At 34.2% G+C, this 18703-nt stretch overlaps 1 protein-coding gene across 2 annotated transcripts in view; it reads left to right on the top strand.

Annotated features, from left to right (window-relative positions):
* PIP4P2 (phosphatidylinositol-4,5-bisphosphate 4-phosphatase 2) overlaps nt 1-18703 on the top strand; it is an 88343-nt gene that overhangs the window by 23363 nt on the left and 46277 nt on the right. For both annotated transcript variants that reach the window (XM_074200003.1, XM_074200002.1), the window contains exons 2-4: nt 2630-2778; nt 6818-6924; nt 8101-8224. In XM_074200003.1, coding sequence (XP_074056104.1) covers nt 2630-2778; nt 6818-6924; nt 8101-8224 — 380 coding nt within the window. The remainder of the gene's footprint in view (nt 1-2629; nt 2779-6817; nt 6925-8100; nt 8225-18703) is intronic.

Below are 18703 nucleotides of genomic sequence, written 5' to 3'. Positions count from 1 at the left end.
TGAGGTTCAAGTTTTGTATCTACTCCTTGTGTCTATTCCTTAAGCTGCTGATACTGCTGTTTTATCAGAACCTTCATCATCCTGATTTGGCACTCCCACAAAGCTCATTTGTGGATGTTGTCAAATGCAATATGGCACTGTGGTCCAAAGAGCATATCCAGATTGCTGCCTTGTATGAATTGTCTAGTCTCTGTTTTAGTAACTATATACGATCCATAGCAGGATTGTGCATTCATAAGAAGAGAAAGAGTGTTAAAGGGTGTGTGTGTGTGTGTGTGTGTGCGTGTGTGTGTGTGTGTGTGTGAGAGAGAGAGAGAGAGAGAGAGAGAGAGACAGAGAGAGAGAGAGAGAGAGAGAGAGAGAGAGAGAGAGTGTGTGTGTGTGTGTGTGTGTGTGGGAGAAAGGGAGAGAGATGTCAAGGAAGAACAAGATGCCAAGATTTAAAAGAATACTTTTGTGGGGTGGCTAGGTGGCGTAGTGGATAAAGCACCGGCCTTGGAGTCAGGAGTACCTGGGTTCAAATCTGGTCTCAGACACTTAATAATTACCTAGCTGTGTGGCCTTGAGCAAGCCACTTAACCCCATTTGCCTTGCAAAAACCTAAAAAAAAAGAAAGAATGATTTACTTCTTCACCTTTTGAGAGAAGGATGCTGCTGGCACAGGATGCCAGCATGAGACTATGTAAGAAGGGAAGAGAGATCACAGCATTTTCTTTTTTCCTATAAATCTTCTGATTTCCCAAAAGTCTTCTGATTCCTGAAGAACTGTCTAAATGTATAAATCTATCAGTAAGCATAGAAATAATAAGCTGATGAGTTCATGCTTCTTTACTTACTTAACAAAACATCATTTGACACTGCAAAATTAGATTATAACTTAATGATTTGCTTTCATAGGCATTTTCTGCAGATTTTTAGATCTCCTATGAATGTTGGGCCAAGGTTTTTGCATTGGGTGCAAAATAACCAGTCTAACTTTTACTGGATAATAGCCAGAAAAGCTTCTAGTTAGAGGCTCAGTAGAAGCTATGAGTTCCAAGCCATCTAATGATGATCAGAAGGGTTTCAATATAATGGGAAGGGGATACTAATAAAATTTCTTTTGAAATAAGGAGTAATTTGACAATATTTGTTCACTAGATTTGACTATAAAGTCTAATAAGTAAGAGTTGGAAACTGGGACATTTTGTATCAGCCTTAAGAATATTTGACATGACCTCGAAAGCTAGGATTGTTTTATTATACATATATTAAGTCTTATCTCCTGAAACTAATTTGGGGAAACCAGTCTAAGTGAGTGCTTTAAAAAAACAGGACTAAAAGCATAGCAGATTTATGTTCCTTGAATATCCTTATAGAATATTTAAATCATCTATATTGCCTCTGTATTCATTATAGGCATAATTTCTCTAAGAATCTAATTTTCCTTTTAGCCTTTTAATATTGACATTACCTCTTTCACCCATATATATATATATATATATATATATATATATATATATATATATATATATATTCACACACACACACACACACACACACACACACACACACAGTCTTCACTTATGGTCAACTACTTCCTTACTACTTGTTGCACAAGATACTCCATTTTCCTCCATTTCTACTATCTCTCTCTCCTATGCCTAGGCAACTAGGTGGCAGAGTGGTGAGAGTACTGGCCTGAAGCCAGGGAGACTCATCTTTCTGATTTCAAATCTGACCTCAGATATTTACTAGCCTATGTGACCCTGGGCAAGTCACTTAACTCTGTTTGCCTCAGTTTCCTGATCTGTAAAATGAGCTGGCGAAGGAAATGGCAAACCATTCCAGTATTTTTGCCAAGAAAACCCTAAATGAGATCATGAAGACTCAGACATTTTCCTCCTATGTCTAGAATTTCCTTCCTCCTCTTTACTATCTTCTGCCTTCTCTTAATTTTTTTCAAGTGTTACTTAAAATCTTGCTTTCTACAAGAAACCTTTCATAGTCTCAGTTAATGCTCATATCTTCTCTAAGATTATCTCCAATTTTATCCTTTATAGATATGGTTTGATACAGTTGTTTGCTTCTTATCTCCCCAAGTTAAGCAAATAGTTGGTACAAGAGATAGAACATGGAACCTAGAATCAGGAGGGGCTGAATTAAATTTGGGCTCAGACACTTTCTAGCTGTGTGATCCTGGGCAAGTCACTTCATCTCTGTCAGTTCATTTCATCCTCTGTAGATTGGGGATAATAATAATACCACCTGCCTGTCAGTTTTGTTGAGAGGATCAAATGGGATAATATTTGCAAAGCAATTAGTCCCTGGAAGACAGTAGTCCCTTAATAAATGCTTATTCTTCTCAGATGTAAGCTCCTTGAGGACAGGAATTGAACCCCCCTTCCCCCCTTTTTTTGCAAGACAAACGGGGTTAAGTGGCTTGCCCAAGGCCATGCAGCTAGGTAATGATTAAGTGTCTGAGGCCAGATTTGAACTCAGGTACTCCTGACTCCAGGGGCAATGCACTGTACCATCTAGCTGCCCCAACCTCCCCCTCCCTTTATTTGTATCCTAAGCACTCAGTACAGTACCTAAAACATAGTTGGGCCTTAATAAGTATTTTTTGACTTGATTCCTGTCTTTTCAGCGGAACTCCCACCTCCTTACACAGCCATTGCTAGTCCAGATGCCAGTGGTGTTCCTATAATAAACTGCCGTGTGTGCCAATCTCTAATCAATTTGGATGGCAAGCTTCACCAGCATGTAGTGAAATGTACAGTCTGCAATGAAGCTACGGTAAGGACTTTTCTTCTCCCTGCTCCCTCACCCCCCACTCCCACTTAGGAAAACCTAAATTGGTATGTAAGTTCTTTCCAAATGAAGTAGACCAGTATTAGTTGGGCAGGAATACAAACACAGGATTCCTTATAATGACCAAAGCTTATTAATGAAGTTAAGTCAATTAAAAAGTTCTCCTCATTATTTTGAATGGATTGAATTTTGTTTTCTTCTTAAAATTTTTTATGATAATACCTCTTTTTTCATTGATATTTTATTTTTCCGAATATATGTTATGAAAGTTTTGTCAATATTCATCCAAATGCATATGTATATTTTTAAGTTACAAAATTTCCTTCTCCTTAGTGGTGAACAGTCAGGTTAACATTGTATACACATATTTTTGACATACATGTTTATAGATTAGTCATTTTTGGTATGAGGAAGTAGGATTAAGGGAAAGCGATACTGAAGACATAACTTTTAGAAAGTGTTCATCACATTCTGAAGGTTTTTTGTTTTGTTTTGCTTTGTTTTGTTTCTCTTCCTCTGCATGGGAATAACATTGTCCATAATTATCCTAACATAGTTGAACTAGCTCTCTGAACTGCTGAGAGGAGTTGCTTCCATCAAGGTTGATCATCTCATAGTGTTGTTAATGTGTACAGTGTTCTCTTGGTTCTGCTCCCTTCACTTAGCATCAGTTCCTGTAACTCATTCCATGCTTCTCTAGAGTTCAACCATTTATGGGTTCTTATAGAATTCTTATAGAATATTATAGAGTAATATTCCATAGTATTCATATACCATAGCTTGTTTAGCCATTCCCCAACTGATGGTCATCCCCTCAATTTCCAATTCTTTGCTACAAAAAGACCTGCTATGAATATTTTGGTACATGTAGGACTTTTCTATTTTGGTTTCTTGTGGATAAAGGTCTAGAATTGGAATTGCTGGGTCAAAGGGTATAAACAACATTTTGCTTTCTTACTAAAACAAGTCAGACCAGCAGCATTTGGAAGACATTATTTATTGTCCTTATTTAGACTTTGATCCCATTACAGAGAAATCAGTTTTCTGTTCCTTTTTATGATAGAAAGGGTAGTTTTTTATCGGGTAGTTTTTATTGTGTGGATGAAACTTAGTTTTCTTGACTAGCGTAGATAATCACCTTCAGAAAATGAGCCTAAAAGTCATTTTTTTCAATAGTTGGACTCAAACACATTCACTTTGTTAATATTTAATTGCTTTGTAAAATACATTCTAAGGGATGAACTTTTCCCTTTTCCCTACGCCCCTAGCTGAATGTTTATCTTTCCCCAAGTTTTGCTAGAATATTTGGACTTTCTTGTAGTTTTTATCACATTATCTCTCCTCTGAAGGGCCATTATCAGTATTTCCCTCTGCTCTATACCCCATTAAGCTCTTTTAGGGTAGAGACTAATACAATCAATCTTTGTTGAATTGAAGTAAATTGAAAAATGAAAAGGCTTGGGTCAACAATATACCTAGAAACAATACGTTTATAACAGATTTTTACATTGTTCCTGTGAAGACTCCATGTGATTCCCTGTGAAGAAAGAGTGATATTAAAAATGTTTTCTGGATTAGGGTCACAAGTAAGATACATTTTTCTCTGGAGATAATTTTTTCCTATAATATCTTTTTTTTTTAGATTTTTTTGCAAGGCAAATGGGGCTAAGCGGCTTGCCCAAGGCCTCACAGCTAGGTAATTATTAAGTGTCTGAGCCCAGATTTGATCTCAGGTACTCCTGACTCCAGGGCCGGTGCTCTATCCACTGCGCCACCTAGCTGCCCCATTTCCTATAATATCTTAACCCTTTGACAGCTGTTTTATAACAGGAGAAAGTAGCTTGATGCCCATTATGCCTCAACACTGGCCCCAACGAATTCTCCACTTGTGTTCTGTTACTCATGTAATTACATTTTCATTAAATAAAGGGAATGGAAGGTAGGGAAAAATGTTGGAGTTTTTATTATCTTCCAGTGAGCTGTGACAAAGAATTACAAATGTTTGGCTATTAAGGTAGAGAAAACAGAAAACTTTAAAAAGTCTATAGACATCATAAAAATGATAATTTAGACTTAGAAAGAATTAAATTAAATATGCATTAATCATAGGGACTATGATGGATACTAGCAATTTAAAGACAAAAATGAAACAATTTATTTCTTTCAATTTAAGGAATTTATACTCTATTGAAAGACTAACCCATATATATATATTTTTAAAAAAAGATAATTTAAGAAGAGAAACAGACAGATAGGAGAGAGAGAGAGAGAGAGAGAGAGAGAGAGAGAGAGAATAAAAACTAAATGTTGGGGTGATCAGGAAACGCTTCCTGTCTGAGGTGACACCTCAATTGTTCCTTGAAGAAAACTTAGCATTCTAATAGTTAGGTGTAAATTAAAAAAGATGTTCCAGGCAATGGGGACATTGGCAGTGGGATGGGGAATGTTTCATTTGGAGGAATAACAACCTGTCTAGTATTGCTAGAATATATATGATTAAGTGAAGCCAGATCATAAAGGATAAATGTTAAATAAAGATGTACTTTTCTTTATAAACAAAGAAGGAAAGGATTCAGCATCTATTAATTATCTATTGGTGCTGGGCAGACACTTAGTTGTTTTACAAATGTTATCTTATTAAAACCAGGGACCTTGGTCCGGTGCATTCTGTTTCTTTGGATAGTTTTTTTTTTTTATGGTGGGAGATAATAGAGCAATTATCTCTAATTTGGAATACATATAGATTTCATAACTTTTAATAATTCTGGACCAGAAAGAATAGTTAGAATGTTTTAAAACCTGAATAGTGTATATATTTATAGATATAATAATACTAATAACTAACACTTAAATTGTGCATTAAAATTTATAAAATAATCTATAAATATTATCTCATTTGGTCTTTAAAGCATTCCTGGTGGTAGATGCTGTTATTATTTCCATTTTTATAAATGATGAAACTGAGACAGACAGAGATTTAGTGATTTGCCTAGGGTCACAGCTATGAAGTGTCTGAGGCTGAATTTAAACTCAAGTCTTCCTGGTTTGGGATCCAGTGCTTTATTCACTCTGCTACCTAAAGATAGCTTGTGAAGATTTTGTGAAGATTTTTGAAATCTAATTCAATTCAATATTTATCAAGTACCCACTATGTGCAAGGAACAAAAGCAAAGTAGATTCTGCCAACAAAGAACTTGTTTTCTAGTTTGTTGATAATGCGTGTACAAAGATTATGTATAATAAGAGCAATTGGAGGTGAGGAAGCAAGGGAGGAATCAAAAATGTTCTAGGTATATTTGAAGGAGAGAATAGTAATAACTGAGAAGAGATCATTTGAAGCTTCATGGAGGTGGTAGAAACTGAGCCTTGAAGGAAGATAGGGAGTTTGGAAAGTAGAGAGTAGGAGTAAGGTTCATGTTCTATGTTAGGCATGATGGGTAAAATATAAGAATTACAGTATGAAGGATAGAGTTCAAGGAGTCCAGTTTGTTTGGCACATACCTTCTCTTGGGAAATAACATAAACAAGCCTCAGAAAGGATTTTGGTCCCTAATTGTGGCAGGTCTTAAATGCCAGATAAAGAAGTTTGATTGTTATAATTAAGGCAGTTGTAGACCCCTGTAGTTTTGTTTTTTTTTTTTGGTTTATTTCTTTGCTTTTTAATCAGAAAAATGGCTATGATCATATTTATGTCTTAGGAGAATTATTTTGGTAGTTGTGTGAAGGATAAGTTAAGAGACTGGATGCAGGGAGATGTCATTTAGGGTCAGGGAGGAACATGGTGGAGTAAGATGTTTGTTGGATCTGTGTTCAAATATATGTGACTTGGGGCAAGATACTTAACTATTATTTGCCTTAGTTTCCAATCTGTAAAATGGAAAAATTATAATATCTGCCTATCAGGTTTATTGTGAAGATCAAATGAAATAATATGTGTAAAGTGCTTTGTAAACCTTAAAACATTATATAAATTTTACTATTATCATTTTTAATGACCTATCTTTGGTTTCCCCCCATTATGTAGCCAATCAAAAACCCACCAACAGGGAAGAAATATGTTAGATGTCCATGTAATTGTCTTCTCATCTGTAAGGATACATCACGACGAATAGGATGTCCAAGACCCAATTGGTAAGAATTAAATTTACTTAATTTTAATAATTAATTTAATTTTTAAAAATAAGAACTGTATACTCTAGACCGTATAATCTTCTTCAATAAATGATGAAAATTTCCTAGACACTAGATAAATATTTATTTAAGGCCTTGCATAAAAACATTCTGACTCATTAGGTTGACAGCCTCAAAAATGACAAATTACTTTACCTTTACCATATTAATTACCTTCAAGCATTAGTTGCTTAATTGATGTATTTTAGTAGGCATATATAAGTATACACACAGTTTATAACTTTTAATAGGTATGCATAAGGGCATGATAAGTGAAATGATGAGAATATTTGTATCCATGTATATTAGGACCTTGTATCATCCCTTTTTTCTCTGCTTTTCTGAATTTTTGAAATTTCATGGATCATTTGTACTTTTACCACAAGATAAACTGGAGGAAGAAAGAGAATCCCACTTTATCTGTTGAAAACACTGATAAAAGTTTGGTAGCAAAAAAGAGGCGGAACTTGACCAAAAAGATGTTGGTAGCTTATTTTTAGGTATCCTCATTATGCCATCCTTCCTACCACAAATAACGTAATTGAATTTGGATTTATTTATGTAATTATAGGTCTAGTCCAATTTTTTCACTTTCCTAGCAATTTGTTTGTAATTTAATAGCAGTCTTATCATGTTCATGGTAGAGATATTCCTATAATGTTGGAAGCTGTAATGTTGGAAAGTATTAATCATGCTTGTATCTTAAATATATTATATATATATATATAATATATATACATATAATAGAACATGTTACATGACTGTATTCCCTCATAAAATTAATATTGACACACTTTTACTTAACAATTTGTACATTGTGTGGTCTTCTTACCAACTGAGAGTACCTTTTGGGTGCTTTCGGGGATTATCAGATATTTCCCCCATCCCACCCCCATTTAATAATCAAGAAAACCTGGGAATAGAAATAAAAGTAGTTTTCAAGATATTAATAAATGATAGATAAGAACTAGCCCATAGATTTGCTAAATTTTTGTGATAAAGAAAATTAGATCCTTTCAATGCTGAATGACAGTTTAACTTTTATTGTATATGTGGAAAATATAGAGGAATCTTTTAATATTTTTCTTCATCAATCTCTTTGTGGGATGAGGAAGCTGTTTGATTTTCTTTCCACAGTAGACGCATTATTAATCTGGGCCCAGTAATGCTAATTCCTGAAGAACAGCCTGCTCAGCCTGCATTACCAATCCAACCAGAAGGAACACGAGTAGTATGTGGGCACTGTGGAAACACATTCCTGGTAGGTGATTGATTCTAGAGAAACTACCCATAACTCTTTGGTCTTAGGAGGTGTTCCTCATTGGAGAGCTTCAATCAAAGGCTGGATGACCATTTGTTGGTTGCACAAAGGATTCTTGTTCATTCACCTGTTAGATTTACGAAGTCCTTTGGTGACTTGCCAGTTCAGCATTCAGAAATATTCACGCACATTTTCCCAAAGAGGGAAGGTAGTGAAATATTTTGCTTTTTTTTTTTAATTATGTGAGCTGCTAATGCTTAGCTCTTAGTTTAATTATGTCAATTAAAGTTTGGCCCAATTTCTATGAGAAAATTAATAACTTTAAAGTATAGGAGAAATTTTTAATTTTTTTTGGTCAAAATCTTTTTACATATTTGTTTTTTGTAAAAGATGTTTATACATACAATACAGGTATTTCTATTAACCTTATGTGGATAAACTGCTAGGAATCAAAATTAGGAAGGTAAAATAATTTTATTTGTAACTTTTAACTGTAAACACCCAGATTCAGACAAAACTATTTTATAAAGAAATTAATCCTTGAAGATTAATCTTGTCAATAAATATGACCTTCTACTCTTGTTCTAATTAACCTATTCTACTCAACAAACGTTAATTGAGCATCTATTCTGTGCAAAGCTGTCTTGTAGGCTTTGGGGATACAAAGACAAAAATGAAATGCTTGTCTTTAAGGAGTTTACATTTTACTGAATCTTAGAAAATCAATCCCAAACTACTATGTAAGAGATTACAAAATGGTTACAGATCCTTTCTTAGAAAAAGGTCTAGTGGAAAAGATCTCAAACTACAAAGGAGGTCTTCATGCCATTAAATGATGAGGAAGTGTAGAGGAGACACTGTCATAGTGAATAGAGCACTGGACTTGTAATCAGGAAGACTCATCATCATGAGTTCAAATCCAGGCTCCCAACACCTATTAGTGGTGGGGTCCTGGGCAAGTTGTTTAACCCTGTTTGCACAAATGAGCTAGAGAAGGAAATGGCAAACCAAATCTCTGCCCAAAAACCCCAATGGGGTCATGAAGAGTCAGACTTAATTGAAATGACCGAACAGCAACAATAGCATCAAAGGGTAGAAGGAGTTATTTCTAATTTGTATGAAATACAGAGGACAAATCTCTTTCCTCCATTATCATAAGTACTTTATTAACTTGAGGTACTTCTTTTCATATCTTACTTCATTTTAACTTCACAACACATCTGTGTGATTCTAGAAAGAGCATTCCATTAGAAGTTAGAGGACCTGCTTGAAACAGTGGCTATTGCTTACTACCTCTGTGATCTTGGGTAAATCACTTAATCTGTGTAGATAACGATTTCCTCCTCTAGATTATGTATAGATTCTCTATAATCTCACCTCCAATGGCAACCCTCTTTCTTTACCACCCACTCCAAAATTACCAGTGATCTCTTATTTACTAAATATAGTGACATTTTCTTAATCATTAACCTTCTTGACCTTTGAAGTTTTTGACATTATTGAGGATCTTCTTCTTCAGGATCAGCTCTATTCTCTAAATTTCGTGAAACTGCTCTCTCCTATTTCTTCTACTGGTCAGACTTCTCATTTTCCTTCATTGGACCTTCACCTATATCACACAAATTCATTCTGTATATCCCCCAAAGTTCCATCCTGGACTCTTTTCCCTCTATATTATCTTATCTAGTGAACTCATCAGCTATAATAGGCTTAAGATCTTTATGTTGATGATTCTAAGATTTTTCCACCCAACCTTTGTTTATCCCCTAAGGCTACAGTCTCATATTTCAACCTCTTGAAGTGGATATTCTGGAGATAGCTAAACTCACCTTGTGAGCTTTACCTAGCAACTTTCCTCTCTTTCCAACTTTCCAACTCTAGTACTGGTAAAGGTCCTATCATCCTCCCAATCACTCAGGCTCCCAACATCAGTTTCTTCCTTGATTCATCTTTCTTATACATTCCACACAGCCAATCCATGTCAAATCTTGTGCTTTCTACCTTCACAAATCTTTTCTTCACTTACAATAACCACTACCCTTGTTTGGGTCCTTATCATTTCTTACTTGGACTACAGTTCTGACCCAAGTCTCTCTTCCATTTTGATTCATCTTCCACTTGGTTGTCAAAGCAGTTTCTCTAAAATATAAGTATTTCCATGTCACCTCTCACATAATAAATTCCATTGGTTTCTTATTACCTATAGGATGGGTGCCCAACCTTTTAACTCTTCTGGGCCACATCTCCCAATTTGTCAAGGGTCACATATAGAATTTAATATTTATTTATGACACAAGAGGGTACTAGTGGGTATCAAGCCACATGAATAGACTGTGAGGGCTTCATGTCTATAGGATAAAAACAAAATCCTCTGCTTGACTTTTGAAGTTCTTTAGAATCTGACTTCTGCCAAGATTTCCAGTCTTGTGACACATTACTCCTCCCCATGCATGCTGTCCTAAAAACTATACTGACCTATGTGTTCTCCTTCCTAGGGCATTATGTCTCCCATTTCTGTATTTTTGTACTGGCTGTCCTCTATACCTAAGGCTCTTCCTTCTTACATTTGCTTCCTAGTTTCCCTCCCTTCCTTCAAGACTCTGCTCACCTCCCAACTTCTCAAAGAGGACTTGCCACTGTTTCTCTCTAACTGCTAGTGCCCAGCTGCTAGTGCCTTCCTCAGTGAGATTACCTTCCATCTACTCTATATTTCCTTACAAAATAATATAAACTCACTTAGGGAAGGGGCTATTTTAGTATCTCTTTGTATCCCCAGGACTTAGCACAGTGTTTGGCACTCTAGGTAGGGATTTAATAAAGACTTCACTTTTCACATATCTGCAGTAGGTCTTCAATGTAAACAGCTTCTGGCATGCTAAAACAATGTAGGAAGTCAACAAGCTGCAGTTAGAACTTTAGATTTATTTTTTAAAAACAATTTTCAGTTGAGTGCTATAAGCAATAAACATACCAGAATAGTATACCTATTCTCCAGATAAAAATAAAAAGAGCAAGAAGAGAACTCCAAACACTCAAAATGGGAGACTTGGAAGTATTGTGAACTGAATTTATTTTGGGAATCATCACAATGAGGAAATTGTGGATCATTGTTAAGTTTCTTGTGTGTTGAGATTATTTTTAATATAATTGCGTTTGATTTTTACTCATAATGGTCTAGACCTATTGCCTTGCAGCTTGCCATCTTTTTGGAGAACTGAAAATTCATAAATAGCTTTAGTATTAGGGATTTAAAATATTTGTAAATTCCTCAATTTTATTTTAACATTCATGTAACTAAATGAACAATTTAAAAGGGGCAAAGAGTTAATTGGGTTCCATTTTTAGGATGGAATAAGAGATTTGGGGAAGCAGGGAAAGAAAGATGACCTCAATTATACTATTGAAGTGGAAATTTCTGGAGACATGATAAATACATACAACTACCCACTGCCTTCTATAATGTCAAACAGTGTATGATAGATTCCTATTTGTTTAAAATGTTTGAATGCTGTACTTCAAAGCACCCCAGCTCTTGTTTTTGTTCTGTATTAACAACTCACATTTCTATAGTTCTTTAAGGTTTACAAAGTGCTCTCTTCACAACAACTCTGTGAGGTAGGTGGTGCATGTAGCATTCCTTCCATTTTACAGATTAGGAAACTGAGACTTAGAGATGTAAAATGACTTGCTCATGGTCATATATTTAGCCTCAGAGCTGTAATGTGTAGCTGACTTCACAAGTTCTGTGTTTTTTTCTTGTCTTAAAAAAGGTTGATATCAGTTTATTGATATCTTTTGTTTTTTTTTTAACATTGCTTAGATATCTCCCTGTAATCCTCCTACTTCTCCTCTAAGAGAATCATGCTTTAGATTAGAACAAAGTTAAAAAAAAAGAATTATAGGAAGAAGAGAAGAAAAAGATCAAATCCTCAATACATTGAAAAAAAACCTGAAGTTGAATATAATAGTCCACTTGTAGAATTGCAAAGGACTGGCATGAAATATCTTCACATAATCTCCTCTTTGGGATTAATATTGTTCTTTATAATTTCACAACTTTAATGATTTTACTACTTTGTTCCTTCAATTTGTATTGTTGTAGTCATTGTATAGATTGCTTTCTTGTTACTTTGCATCTGTTTAAGTCTTTTCATGCTTCTCTGTATTCATCATATTCATCATTTCTTATAGCACAATAATACTTCCTTCCCTTCATATATTGTAATTTGTTTAATCATTCCCCAATTGGTGATCATTTTTGTTCTTTGTTTCCAGTTCTTTGCTGTAACAAAAAGTACTGCTGTAAATATTTTGTTCTATGTAGAGCCTTTCTTTTTGTTACCAACTGCCTTGGGTTAAGTGTTTAGGTTCTCAAAAATCTAGCCACTTAATATGAATAATTCTAAAGTGCTTTCTAAAATGGTCTAAATGGTCTAAAACAGCCACATGAACAATGTATTACTGTACTTGTCTTCCACAGCCCTTTGTTGTATATGAGGTGAAACCTCAGGCTTATTTTGATTTTCATTTCCCTTATTATTAGAGATTTTGGATATGTATTTTTAGATGTTTTTGTTATAATACAATTCATTATGTTGATTTCCTAACATTGAACCATCTTTGCAAACTATCTTGGTCATAAAGAATGATTTTTTTGGAGAAAAAATCTTAAAATATTTGATTTTATTTAATTTTTTTGGAATTGATATTCTTTCATACATATATATATATATGTATCCATATATTTTTTATTTATTTTTCCAACTATATGCAATGGTAGTTTCTTTTTTCTTAAAGATTTTATTTATTTTGAGTTTTATAATTTTTCCCCTAATCTTACTTCCCTCCCCCCCCCCCAGAAGGCAATTTGTCAGTCTTTACATTGTTTCCATGGTATACATTGATCCAAATTGAGTGTGATGAGAGAGAAATCATATCCTTAAGGAAGAAACATAAAATATAAGTGATAGCAAGATCAGACAATAATATATGTGTTTTTCTTCCCTAAATTAAAGGTAATAGTCCTTGGTCTTTGTTCAAACTCCATAGTTCTTATCTAGATACAAATGGTATTCTCCATGTAGACAGCCCCAAATTGTCCCTGATTGTTGCACTGATGGAATGAATGAGTCCATCAAGGTTGATTATCAACCCCATGTTGCTGTTAGGGTGTACAGTGTTTTTCTGGTTCTGCTCATCTCACTCAGCATCAGTTCATGTGAATCCCTCCAGGCTTCCCTGAATTCCCATCCCTCCTGGTTTCTAATAGAACAATAATGTTCCATGACATACATATACCACAGTTTGCTAAGGCATTCCCCAGTTGAAGGACATTTACTTGATTTCCAGTTCTTTGCCACCACAAACAGGGCTGCTATGAATATTTTTGTACAGGTTATGTTTTCACACTTTTTCATCATCTCTTCAGGGTATAGACCCAGTAGTGGAATTGCTGGATCAAAGGATATACCCTTTGGGCATAGTTCCAAATTTCTCTCCAGAAAGGTTGGAGAAGTTCCAATGGTAGTTTTCAACAATCATTTTTTGTGAGATTTTGAGTTTTACATTTTCCCTCCCCTCTGACAGAAAGCAATCTAATATAAGCTATACACGTATAACCATGCTAAATATAAATCCATATTAATTATGTTATGAAAGAAGAAACAAATCCAAATAGAAAAACTTTAGGGAGGAAAAAAGATGTAATACATAAGACAACTTTTAAAAATTGAAGAGAGTAAACTTTAGTTGGCATTTAAATGCCACAGTTTCTTCTCTAAATATGAATAGTATTTTCCATCACAAGTCTTAGAATTGTCTTTGATTATTATAATACTGAAATGTACAAATCCATCATAGCTGATCATCACTCAATGTTGCTGTTAGTGTGAATAATATTTTTCTGATTCTGCTTGCTTCACTCTGCATCAGTTCATGTAAGTCTTTCCAGTTTATTCTGAAGACGAGTCCTTCATAGTTTCATGTAGAAGTATTATTCTACATACTCATATATTGTCTCTCATATTCATATATCTCAATTTATTTAGCCATTTCTCAATTTCCAATTTTTTGCCACTATGAAAAGAGTTTGATACACAAAGAGGTGATAATGCTTGGCAATTTTTTTTTATTTTCTCCTTATGTGGATTTTTTTTACTCTTTTTGGGGGGGAATTTCTTTGGGATATAAACCTTGTAGTGGCATTGCTGAGTCAAAGAGAATATATAGATTTTTGGCCATATGAATTGATATTCTTTAATGATAGTGGTCTAAAAACCCCCTTCTGTGTTTTTTCCTTTTCTAGTTTAAGTATTGGTGTTAATATTGTCTTCAAAAGAAGTCTGGTAGAGTGCTTTTCAATTTTTTTTTTTTTTTATATTTTTCAAGGTAATGGGGTTAAGTGGCTCGCCCAAGGCCACATGACTAGGTAATTATTAAGTGTCTGAGACCGGATTTGAACTCAGGTACTCCTGACTCCAAGGCCAGTGCTCTATCCATTGTGCCACCTAGCCACCCCTGCTTTTTAAGTTTTTGAGAATAATTTGTGTAGTATATATGTGTGTATATACATATATATATATTCATTTATTTATTTACTGTTTTAAAAATTCTGATAAAATATTTATATTAAAATCATAAATACTAGAAGTTTCTCCCTTCTTTTTATAGTTTCTTTGCAATTAGTTCTATTTCCTTTATAGGATTGGATTGTTTAGGTTATGAGGTTTTTTTTGTTGCTATTGTTTTGCGGTTATTTGGTGAGACATTTGGGGTTAACTGATTTGCTCCAGTCAAAGTAAATAAGTTTCTGAGGCCAGATATGAACTCAGCTCTTTCTGACTCCAGGACTGGCACTCTTATCTATTGGACATGAATTCTTAACTTGGAGTCTATGAATTTATAAAAACATTTTGAGGAGATAGCAGAGTAGCAAGAAACAGAACAAATTTGTGTGGTAGCACGAGCAAAGTCTCAAAGAAAAACTTAGGGACAAATTAAATTTCTGGGAAGAGATGAAGCAAGAGTTTTAAAAAATTGAAATATGTTTATAAGTGAAATGAAAGTACTAGAGAAGAAAATTAGAAAAGAAATTAGAAATATAAGAGAAAGGATTGGAGAGTGAATTAATGGCTTGGTACAGAAAATTTAAAACCTTGTCCAAACAACAAATTCTGAAAATTAGTGTGTATCAAGTAAAACCTAATGACTTCATGAGACAAGAAACAATATTAAGACTGAAAAAACAGAGGGCAGCTAGATGGCGAGCACCGGCCCTGGAGTCAGGAATACTTGAATTCAAATCCGGCCTTGGGCGAGCCACTTAACCCCATTGCCTTGCAAAAAAAAAAAGACTGAAAAAATAGAAAATATAGGGTATCTCATAGAAGAACCAATTAACTTGGGAAATAAAATGAGGAGAGATAATTTAAGATTTCTCATATAATCTGAAAGCCTTGAACAAAAAAGGGTCTACTCATCATTGTTTTTAGTCATGGTTTTCATAGACTGGAATTTTTCTTACATTTTCAAAGTTTAAACTGTTTTCCAGGTTAGTAGTTTTTAAACTTTATACATATATATATATATATATATATATATATATACTTATATACTTATATATATACTTATATATATATATATACATACTTCCATTTTTTAATCTTTTGATTTTGTTCTTTTTGTTTTACAGAGCTATTGATTTTTACTTGATCTATTCTAGTTTTCAGTTAGCTCATTTCTCAGATAAATTTTACTAATTTCTAACCTAAACTACTTATTCAACTTCCAGTTTTTTCTTTAGGAGGTGTATTTCATTTCTTAATCTCTTCCTTTATTTCTTCTTGTAGTTTTTGTGGAAAAATATTTTTTTTTCTTTGAGTCTCTGCTTGTAACTGTTATAGAGTTAGATACACAAACAGGTGATAATACTTGGCAATTTTTTTTTAATGTTTTCCTTTCTCCTGCTTTCATTCCTTAATTAGAGCTTTAAAGTAGTTGCCAGAATCTGTCCCCAGCTTTACCTTAGGGTGGAGTTTGCCATACTTAGTCTCACTCTGAGTTCCCTGGATTCTGGTGATTATTTCTATCTGTTGGAGGTATGCCTACCTTGATTTAATTTCAGAGCATTGGGTCCTTAGAAACCTCTCCAGTATCTCTAGACAGTGTTAGGAATATCAGAATCCCTGAGCCTTGAGTTATCCAAGTCTGAGCACTGAGTCACAAGATAGTAACAGTTCTTGCTCCCTTTGAGCTTTTTTGACCTCCTTGGGGCTATCCTCAGAATACTCCTTTTCTCTTAATGCCTCTGGACAGGTTATAAGTTTTTTCTTTCTAGTCTCTGGTTACATAGTCACACCCTTTCCTAATCCTGTGGCCTTCTGGCTAATTCAGTGAAGTTCTGGACTAAAAGTTGTTTCTTATTGCAGTTTCTCATTGGATTTCCTGATCATTATTCAGTTTGGGGAAAATTTAAGTTTTTCTATGGAATGTGTAAAGGAGTTAGGGAGCCAGCTTCCTACTCAGGTAGTCGTTTTTGTCAGAAAAGTGCTTATTGATTACTTTCTCTTTTAATTTAGTAATATAATTAATTTAATGAAGAAGTAATTTTAACATAATAATTAATTGAATTTAGTAGTTTAATTAATTTAGTAATTTAAATTTAGCAAAATTTCACATTCTAATTCAGTATTTAGTTCAAAATCTCTTCTAGGAATTCTAATTGAATTTGTGCTCAAGCCATTTTTCTTTAAGACTCTGAGAATGAAACCATTTTCTCTTTCAGCGCTTACCATAAAAGAATTTGCTTTACTTCTTGATAATCTGCCATCTTCTCAAAATATTTTTATAGGTTTGGACTTCTTTCCAATTTATTTTGTTCGTAACTTAGTTTTCTTCATCTTTTTAAATTTTTTTAGGGTTTTTTTTTTTGGCAAGGCAAATGGGGTTAGGTGGCTTGCCCAAGGCCACACAGCTAGGTAATTATTAAGTGTCTGAGACCGGATTTGAACCCAGGTACTCCTGACTCCAGGGCCGGTGCTTTATCCACTAGGCCACCTAGCCACCCCTTCTTCATCTTTTTCTTAGAAAGATTTCTTTATCTTGTTCTTTCCATTATTTTCTGCCTTTCTTCTATTTTTTTTGCATCATGATTTGAAACTTATTCATTCTTTAATTTTTCTATGTAACTTAATGGAATTAGAATTTCTTAAGTACCAAGATTGAGTACTAAGTTTTAATCAAACCCTGTTATTGCCTTTGTAGATATTGATCCCTCACCTCTTTTATTTTTTAATCTGTTCTTCTTTGTCTTTAGAAGTATCAATTCATAAAGGAAATAATGGAGATAGAGACATTGCCCCATGGTAGAAATTTCCTGTCCATCATTATTCTCTTTCCATTCAGTAATGAGAATTTCTCTTTATGATCATTTTTTTTCCTATCCTTGGTACTGGTTTTGTCTAACCTAGGACTCCTGATTTTCCTTCTTCTGAAGCAAGATATTATATAGGGAGACATAACACTCTCTTAGATGAAGTGATCTCCTTATATACCAAATTTCTGCATATTTAACTCATTGCAAGATCTCCCTTTCCCATTCTCCAGTGGGATGTACTCCTTCATTGAGTTCAGACATTTTACTTTTTTGTCCCCTCTTTGACTCCTTCCCTTTTGACACATCTCGTGATTCGTTTATAGTTCTTCTTGCTGAAAGATTACAGGAATTATCTTTGCATTGTCTTTCATCCATTGTTTAATTAGGGCATATCATTCATTTTATTCTATCATCTACCTCCCTTTTCTCTTTTATGCACTCTCCACTCCCTCATTTTAACCAAACAGAATATTGTGATTCATCTTTAAGGAGGATTGTAGAGTTTAGTCTCTGAAGATGGGAGTGGAGGGAGTTGATAAACTAGATGGAATAATGTGTGAATATAATGTCCAAATAATTATGGACATTAAAGCCTCCAAGACAGAGGACAAAGATTAAAATGGAAAGAGGGCTGAGTGAAATACTGAAGTTCTTGGGAGAGGCTGGGAAATGATCTGGAGACTTAATGAGAAAATGAAATTTTTCACAGTGATTCTTAGAGTTTAATAACAAAAATTTTGGTGTATAATGATATAGATAAATGAAGTAAACCTCAAAGAAGAGAGGATGCCAGGTGATGAGAAGACATCTCATCCAGTCTACTCATCCCAAGGATGAGGAAGGAGATTAAGTAATGTGTTTATGTTACCCAAAGTTGCACAATTAGTAAGCAGCTATGGTGGGATGGGAATCCAGGTATTTTGACTCTAGGATCCAATTATCTTTCTAAATGTTAATAAAATTTTCCACATTGGTATAACTCTTTCAGATGTAGAATTTGGATTTTACCTCTCAATTTTTCATATGTGGTTCAATGGTTGACTTATCAAACCATTCTTCTTTTAGATATGGAATACCCAAGTTCATGACCTATAAATGCATATTCC

This window comes from Macrotis lagotis, chromosome X, assembly GCF_037893015.1.
Source record: "Macrotis lagotis isolate mMagLag1 chromosome X, bilby.v1.9.chrom.fasta, whole genome shotgun sequence".
In the NCBI taxonomy this organism is placed as follows: domain Eukaryota; kingdom Metazoa; phylum Chordata; class Mammalia; order Peramelemorphia; family Peramelidae; genus Macrotis; species Macrotis lagotis.
Note: the sequence above shows the minus strand (reverse complement) of the source record. Positions and strands in the feature narration are given on the sequence as shown.